Raw genomic sequence first — 9,234 nt, 5'->3', positions numbered from 1 at the left:
GGACACATATTCCAACACTTTACACATCCATGTGCAGGGGGGATATGGTACGGCCTAAGCAGAACCAGGCCGAGGTAGAAGAAGCCGATGCAGTAGAAGAAGCCGATGCAGAAAAATTTGTGCAAAATTACTTGCGCAGAATATACGCTCAACATACATCGGAGCCCATACCACGGCATAGACTACGCTGGGGGCAAATTGATGGGGCATATTCTGCACCGCTGACCAAGTCAACATATTGAGCAAAGGTCAAAGATATCCACAGCAAGTCAACGACTTAGACAGCCTAGCCGATGCAGCCCATCGGCCTAGCACCGGGGTCCCGACACGGTAACCAGCCAGCCGGGGCACACATCCGCGAACTCATATCCAAGGACCCTCGGCCGGCCTGCCATAGGCCCATCGGCCGAGGGTAGAACAGTCTTTCCACCTGCTAGCCACTTGGCCACTTGGCCACTACGTGACAAAAGGTGAAAGTCTATAAATACTTCTCAACCCTCATTGAGGAAAGGATCGACAATTTAACCTAATAATCACTATTCATCTGGTAATATCTTCCTTATCTCTCTACAATACACATTTAGCCAAGTAACAACAACTTATCTCTTAAGTTTACTGACTTGAGCGTCGGAGTGAGTTCGCTTGGCACAAAGCCAAGCCCTCAGTTCGTTCATTGTTGCAGGAGAGGCCGAGAGGAACGATAAAGACAAGAAGGATTCAACTCAAGACATCATTCTACAAGCCACGGGTGGTAACAATACTTGCTCTGGAATTACACCCGGAACAAAAGCAATTGTTCGTCAAACATTTTTTGATATAATTTCCAAGGCAAAGATAACGTAAGATGTCTCAAATTAGGGAAGACGGTCTTCTTAGGACTAGTGTAAAACTTCCGGTCCCAATAATCTTCAACACGGAGTGCAAGCGACTTGACATTCAAAATCGAATCCAACATCTGCATTGATAATATGTCCCTAGTAAAATATCTAAAATGCTCTAATATTGGAGCATCAATAATAATAATAACCTTACAATAATAATTGGAAACCTTATATAGATTTATATATAATCGCTTTAATTTCTCGCTTGTAATTGATATCGAACTTTTCCTTTTCTGATCAATATCAAGGGTCAAGGACAAGTCTTCAAGTGACGGGCAACGACTTATTAACTCTTCCAAAAGTTCATAATTCGACGAAACTAGATGAAGTTTCTTGAGGTTCGGAGGAAGAATCATTGAAAGTCGATCATCACTACGAGCAATCTCTTTAAACGAGATATACAATGTAAGTGATACCAAAGAATGCATTCGGAAAATGCTCGGTGGCCACATTCGTATGCTAAATTCAAAACTATCGAACGTATTAATCGTGAAGTGCCGGATGTTACTAGAACGAAGTCGATGAGCCCACGTATCGATGATAGGCCAGCAAAGCGGGTCTTTATAGAAGCTAACGTGAAGATTAAGATAGAAAGTGTCGATTACGGGTGTGGTGAAATAATCGAAGAGATTATCGAAAATGGTCCAGTAACGAGGCTCATAAACATTGTATGCAATTCTGCTACTTGTGTAAATCTGTTTGATGCTGAAAATAGTTGATGAAATGGTTATGACGAAATCAGAAAGGTTAAGGTGGGATATAATTTTCGAGACGATGTCGTCCGGAAGGGAGCTCCATCTATGGTGTTGTTCCATTGTTAATCGGCTAGGGTTTTGTTCCATTGTTAATCGGCGGCTATGCCTATATTTGGAGATTTAGAAGTAACGAGCAAAGTATGGTTCTAGTTTTTCGCCTAAACTTTTGGTATGATTAGTTAGGCCCATTCTAAACTACTCCCTTCTAGATAATGGGAAGTGGGCCGGGTTGGGTGGGCCGGGTTATGGAAGAAAGCCCGAGCCCACATTGCGGGTTGATGGTGGGCGCCTGCGCGGGCTTAGGCGGCCGGGCTGGGATGTGGTGGCCCTAGAACGGTCTAGTTATGCTATTGGGCTATGCGGGCCTGGCGGGCTTGTTGGACCTTTAGTCCTTATTAATTGTTTTGATAATGACAGTAATGATTTGTATGTGAAGTTAATATATAAACATATGCGTGTAATTGTGTGCTTAAGTCTTTATTTAGAAAGGAACAATTACAATGACGCAAGCTTGAAGTTTGGACCTAGGAGGTACAACTTCAAATACATTTGATCGATGCATTCAAGCAAGATCAAGATTGGAAATCAACCACGAGACTCAAGATGAGAGACTTGTGAAGAGACGATTCGTTCTTCAAGATCTACCAAGATTAGATAGTATAGGTCGTCATTCGGTAATGGTTTTACTTTGTTTGATTTAAAGGTTAGTGAAGTTATGACCTAATAGACATAACTTCATTGCTAGACAAAAATGATGCGTTAATTTTTGGAAAATATATTTTTAGTGATTTATAAAATAAGAGAGTATTTATTTTTGTTGGAATTAATTAATTAGAATTTAAGTTAAATAAACTATTGGTTTGTAACACGATATTTATATCGTCATGCAACCTAGGGCTTTAACTAAATTCTATCTCGTTTTGTTGCGAGCTAAAGAAGCAAGTAATGGACCGATGGAGGCCTAGAGGCCGGCCAAACCCTAGTGGCCGAACCCTAGGTGGGCCGAACACTAGGAGGCCGAAACCTTAGGGTGGCCGAATCCTAGGAGGCCAAACTCCTTCCTTTGCTTCTTTCTTGTTCTTCAAGTCATTTGTTTCCAGAACATTCCTATGCCCTAATTCCAGAACATTCCAAACCCTAATCCTCTCTACTATAAATACTCTCATTCATTCAACATTAATGGTTGACACACACATCTACAAATTTCAAGAGAGAAAAATATTTTTAAGCAAAAATCATTTGAGCTTTAATTCTTATTTTTATATTTGCTTATACAAAAATCACGCATCAAATTTGTCAATCACTCGAAGAAAAATCGTTATTGGATATTAAATACACAAGGATAGTATACTCACTCGCATAACGTGAGATTAGTATTTATCGTTGTATTTTTCTTATTAACGTAAGAGCAACCTAGAGTATTTAGCGATACTCAATCTGAGTTATAATCATATAGTTGATTATACGAGTGGATTGGTAATTTTTGTAATCCGGAGAAAGGTACTAAAAATTATTAATCGAGAATAGTGGACGTAGGTTTCGACTTGTGAAACTGAACCACTTCAAAATCCTGTGTGTCTCTCTTTCTCTCTCTCTTTATTATTGTTATTTCGATTTTGCATTTATTGTTAATAATTTAATTAGTTGATTTTAATCAATAAAATCAAGTAATTAATTTATATCATATATTTCAAAAAGCGGTCATCGTTTTTAATACTCAATACCCCCTCTTTCGTATTCGATCAATAGACTCCACAATTGGTATCAGAGCCTCGTGCTCTTGATAGCCTAACAACTAGAGTTGATCGTTTTTTTTGTAGTCTATTTATCGTCTTTTCCGCTGCATTTATTTTTTATCAAATGGATTCCAAACACCTAAAGTGTCCTATATTCAATGGGAAGAACTATGGTTTATGGAAAAATATGATGACCCACTTCATTAAGGGAAACGACTGGGAGTGTTGGTTGATTATCAAGAATGGTCCGAATAAGATCTTACTTGCAACCAGTAATGGCACTACCGTCGAAAAGAAAGAAGAAGACTATATTGAGGCGGATTATAAAAAGGCTGAGAAGAATTCAAAAGCAATAAGCTTATTGCAAAACGGTATGATTGCCGCTGAATTCGATCGTTTCTCAACCAGTTCATCTGCCAAGGAAATATGGGATGGTCTAGAATTAGCCTATGAGGGAACCACTGTTGTCAAAAAGCAACGTATGGCATTACTAATGCGAAAATACGAGCTGTTTGCCATGGAGCAAAACGAGTCAGTTGATAGCATGTCCTCTCGCTTTTCTAGCATCATCAATGAGCTAAAGAATTTAGGAAGAACTTTTGACTCCGAGGAAATTGCTAGAAAAATACTCAGAAGTATGTCTCGCAGATGGAGACATAAAGTATCTGTCATAGAAGAATGTAAGGACCTAACTTCATTATCCTATCAGGAGCTACTCGGAACCTTAATGGCTCACGAGATTACTCTGAATCAGGATGAGGAGGAAGTTAGCACAATCAAAAAGATGGCCTTACAAGCTGAGTCTAGCAAGGTTAATGATTCTTCAGATATTGAAGATGAAACCGTTTTGTTTGTTAAACGTTTTAAGAAAAAGGCTTTCTTTCAAAATCAAAATAAAACAAATAACAAATCAAAACAAACTCCCAAGAAAAATTTTGAGTCAAAAGGGTCTTTCTCTAACCCTGGATGCTTCAAGTGTGGTGATATTGATCACATGATCAAAGATTGCCCAACATGGAAGAAAATTAAAGACAAAAATCAACGTGACAAAACAAAGAAGGAGTTCAAGCAAGTCTTGATGGCTTATTGTTGGGGAGACCTGGACGTTGAAAATGACGAGTCCGAAGAAGAAGAAGAAGAAGAAGTCAACGTTTGTCTAAATAGCGTCAGTCTTGACCTATTCTCCGAAAGCGACAATGAAAGCAATGCTTCAAATGCTGAGAAGTGTCTTGTTGGAAATTCGGATTCAGATTCAGAAGATGAAGAGGTAAGTCTTCTTGAACTTAAAAAGCAAGTTAATAGATTCTCTAAGAGTGATTTAGTTAAGACCTTTGAACAAACCCTCGATATAGTTCATGAACAGAAACTAGAATTAAAAGACCTTAGGGAACAAATCCTAGACATTGCTGAGGAAAGCCAACTTCTAAAAGCCAAAGCCAAAAAGCTCAAATCTAAAGTTATGGCTACTCCAGCTATAACTTTAGACATGACGAATGCTGAGAAGAACGCTCTTGAATTAAAAGTTAAGGCTAGTGATGCTGTAACACCCCGTATTTTATTAAGTTGGATAAAATTCTTTTAATTGCTATTTTGAATTTAATTACATCATTTAACGATTTATATATATATGCTTAGCTAATTAATTAATTTCATCATAATTCGATACGTTAATTTTAATAATCATTAATAAGTTTATTTAAAATTAGTCCGAGTTTATTTATTTAATAATTTCCGTTTCTTTACGAGTCCTTATGAAAGTTGTTTTAAGTAAACCCGAGATGGATTTTGGGAACAAAACCGTCCAATTAGCTATTTTGAGCTTATTTCACTAAATTAGCAATTTTTATTAATATCCGTTAGTTTTGTAAAAATCGCTAATAATTCCGATTCAAGCTGATATCGTATTATTTCCGTTAACTAGCTGAGTTTATTTTATTTTCACTCATTAAATTTATTTATTATTAATTTCGTTTTATTACTGAAACTTTTATTAAAAACCGATTTTATTAACTCGAAACGGTTTTAAAAACGAACGAAATTACTTAACGATGAAGAAACGTACGTATAATTAGAAGCTAGCAAGCTAGCTGGTGTCTCATTATTATTATTATTATTATTTTATTGTTGTTGTTGTACACCCCCGTCCCTACCCCTTCTTTTCCCTTCCTTTTTGCGCGATTCACCAGCAACAACAATCAGCATCCACCAAAATCATCAACACCATTTCCGATCATTCAAACCTCAGATCCCGCCTCCATTCTCAACCAAATTCGATAATTTTTGTACCATTAGCTTCCTCGTCCTTTCCTCGTCCTTTTAAGGTAAGAAAATCTCCTTTTTGTTGTGGTTTCGTCTTTCGCCGTCTTATAAAAGTGTCGTCTTTTAGCTTCTTTATTCCGTTTTCTTGCCCTTTTATGAAGGATTCGAAGACCCGGGGTGAGGCTCGTGCCTTGTGGACCATTTATTCGAAGAATAAGGGGTGTTTAAGGTAACACGATTTTACCGATCCTAGTATTTTTATTATTATTCGGGGTTATATGTTTATTTGTTATTTATAATACTAGCTTTTATATGTTCTACTCCTAAACGATTTAATGGCGAGACAGGGGACTTAGTTTCGTTTAATGGAGTGCCCAAGTTGACAGAAAGTGATATTTGGTGATAAGATTATTTAGTGTCATATATAGTCACATGAATGTTGGAGTACATATTCAAAATAGCTGTTGATTATCTTGCGTTTGGTGGGTTGTTTTCCAAGCTTCATATCGGAACCCCAGCTAAGAGTATTTGGGTGTAAGTTTCGGGACTGTTTTAAGACGGAAAGTGGACTGTTTTGAGTCGGTTTTGCTTGATAAAATGGTGCCTTTCGGACTGTTTTTTGGGCGTAAGAGTGACTGATGTGGGACGGTTTTCTCATGCATTTTCGGGATTGTTTTTAGTCATAAAAATGTTGATTTAAGGACTGTTTTGGAGTACCATCTTTGGTCCGGTCCGGTAGTATTTTTGGGCAAAAAATGGAGATAATATGACTGGTTAGAGTTGATCTAAGTCTGTTTTAGGACTGTTTAAAGTCGTGAATTATCACCTTACAGCCTTTCTGTGAGAAGCACTATCTTTTTTTTATAAAGAAGGTACATGGTTATGCTGATCACCAACGTTGACCTTATATGGTCGGTTGCCAAGTCCTTGTTATATAGTTTGTATAATTCACATTATATCCACATATGACATAAAGATGGCTTTGTTAGACAATTGCGACACTAGGTAACCAGAAATAGGTTAGTGCTTAAGTTCATTACATTGACAATAATAAACTTATTGGGTAATAGATGCGAAACATTTGTCCTTTACTCTTTCTTTTAGCACTAGAATGTGGGGTGTTACTCGTCCTATTGCGGGGTTTGGCACTTTGTTTTGGATAGGAAGAAGGGGTTATTTTTGACTTTGTTTCTCAGGCGAATAGGGGCTGGTCGACATGTTTGGGCGGGAATGCGGACTGTTTCGGGATGGTGAAAGAGTGGTAGAAATGAGTTGTTTTGGGTCTGCTAGATGGTACTCGACTAGGCTGCTTTAGATGGCTAAAATGAATGCTTAGATCGGGTTTATGAGAGGCCAAAATTGGGCTGTCTTGCACTGTGGTGGTGGCTGGTCGTTTGAGGTCGTGTAGGAGCTATCCAAATGCCCCCTTTGAGCCGTGGGTCGAGTTTATTTTGTGCAAATGTGATTCTTTTGAATGAATTATATTTCCGTCTCGTATTTTATATTAAGTAATCCGCTAAATATCGTCCTTTCATATAATTATTTTAGGTGACTCATTTGTGGTTGAAGATGAAGAGTAATTTTGGGGTTTTAGAAGCTTTCTCAAGTTTTTACTTGTCTCTTTGCTAGCGTAAGGTAACTATTCCGAGTTACTCGACGAATTAATGTCACATTAGTAGTTAATGTGTGTCTGTTGTTTGATAAGTGTTTAGGTGAATGAATAATGTTAGGATCGTTTACAAAATGAAATTGTAATTAATAGGCAAATGAATTTTATGGTGATAATTGTAATGTTTTGTTGATTGTGCGTAAAACCGAGCCTTAGTCCCTTTGACCGATGCGATGTCGATTAATTGAGTGATTGGTCGGCCGCAATTTGACCCGTGCACTGCCGCAGGGCTGGGTTGCGGGTAAAAATTCGGTTGAATGATTTAGATAATCGGCCTTTTTCTTGTTTTAGGCCATTTATCAAGCTTTCGTTCACATGTATAGCTTATTGAATTTAATAGTGACTTGTATTGTAGAAATGGCCCTAGTTTCCCCTGAAGCCTTTAATATGGTTACTATTGTTAGAATTAGAAATTAGTATTGAATACTTATTGAGGATTCTCGTTGGGATTGTATCTCAGTAAATAGACATTATAAGCCTTTCACATGATAGAATGCTAGAATTTATATTGATAAGTAGGACTTTTTGCCCTCTTAAGGTTAAGTGGGTGTCTTACTTGACTTGTGTGGTGAGTCATGTGTGGCGTGGGCTAAAATATTCAAGCTGGGACTAGCTGGGACTAGGTCCTAGGTGAGTATTTCGGCCTTCATCATAGATAGGTCTTTATAGTCTCTGACGAGTATATGTTCACCGCTTGATAGCCTTTGTGTTCCTGACTAGTGGATGTTTATCCAAGTTGGGGCATGACCTCGGTACTTATTTTGATAGTATGGGGTCGGCTTAAGTACTAGCCAACCCTTCGGTGGTGTCCTTAGGGTACTCACTTCACTTTGTTTTAAAAAAAGTTGTGAGTCTTGGGTGCGGTGGTGTGTATCCGCATGTCTAGGTCTCAAGTGAGATTTTAGGCTAGGGTTGTGTTGTCTCTTGGCCATGTTTTCTTAATAGTAACCGCTGAGCCAAGATACCGGTTCGATTACCTTCCCTACCTCGTGGTATAGACTCGAGTTACAAAGTGACTATTGACGGGACTAAGAACTTATGCCTGTCTTTGATATATTGCCCTTTCTTGTATGGTGATTCTATGAATCATAGAAGGTGAGATGCAAGCCGGCTATGGTTGATAGAGTTTGGATTCCTGGATGTTATGTGATTCACATGATAGTGTAGTATGAGTCGGTCTAGTATTCACATGCTAGGACTATGTGTTGTTATATTGTTGTTCACATGATAAGCACGATTGTCTAGCATCTATATGCTAAGGCTATGTGTTATTCATATTCATATTCTTATGTTTACATGTTATATTAATTATGACATTTCGTGGCTGGGAGAACTCGGAGTTACTCCCCACTGACTGTGGCTTTCGTATTTGTATAAAATGCGAATGACAGGTTGGTGATGCATATATGGGGTACATGGACGAGCTAGCGAGCAAAGTAACCTTGGGACCTAGACTGGTTTTATTTCATGGTGACCCTTAAACCCTTTTTATGTCACATACATTTTAGGGACATATGTCTCCCTTTCTCATATTTGGTTTGTATAACTTTCTTTTCGCGACTTTAGCAATGTTTCATTCTTGAGATTTATTTTGGACCTTGCATGTTTGACACCTTCCCTTTTGGATATCTTTATAACAGGTTCAGGTTTTAAAAATTACAGGTTTTTACCCAATTGAACCTATTACAAACATATCCTGTCAGTTTTTCTGTAGAATTACGTGTTTACTTTTCCGCGATAAGTGAGGGTGTCACAGATGCCATAACTTCAGAGCTTAAACTTAACATTAAGGATCTTCAAGCTAAAGTTACGGCTAGTGATGCCATAACTTCAGAGCTTAAACTCAACATTAAGCATCTTCAAGCTAAAGTTACAGCTAGTGATGCTATAACTTCTGAGTTGAAGAAAGTCAATGAGATCTTAAAAGATGAGCT

General features: G+C 38.0%; 1 protein-coding gene and 1 long non-coding RNA gene across 2 annotated transcripts; one reads left to right on the top strand and one right to left on the bottom strand.

Moving 5' to 3' along the window:
* Positions 1-772: 772 nt before the first annotated feature.
* On the bottom strand, positions 773-1,696 carry LOC141612867 (F-box/FBD/LRR-repeat protein At5g22660-like). The gene has a single exon (XM_074431616.1). The coding sequence runs from the start codon at positions 1,694-1,696 to the stop codon at positions 773-775; it is 924 nt and encodes a 307-aa protein (XP_074287717.1).
* A 3,800-nt stretch (positions 1,697-5,496) lies between these two features.
* On the top strand, positions 5,497-8,889 carry LOC141612685 (uncharacterized). Its single transcript, XR_012529146.1, has 4 exons — positions 5,497-5,693; positions 5,793-5,860; positions 7,180-7,266; positions 8,692-8,889. It is a non-coding gene; the product is annotated as an uncharacterized LOC141612685 (long non-coding RNA).
* Positions 8,890-9,234: the final 345 nt, after the last annotated feature.

This window comes from Silene latifolia, chromosome 11 (genome assembly GCF_048544455.1).
Source record: "Silene latifolia isolate original U9 population chromosome 11, ASM4854445v1, whole genome shotgun sequence".
Taxonomy (NCBI): Eukaryota; Viridiplantae; Streptophyta; class Magnoliopsida; order Caryophyllales; family Caryophyllaceae; genus Silene; species Silene latifolia.
Note: the sequence above shows the minus strand (reverse complement) of the source record. Positions and strands in the feature narration are given on the sequence as shown.

Excerpts from the sequence above, each read along its gene's own strand:
- LOC141612867 (XM_074431616.1), bottom strand. The coding sequence starts at position 1,696 with ATGGAACAACACCATAGATGGAGCTCCCTTCCGGACGACATCGTCTCG.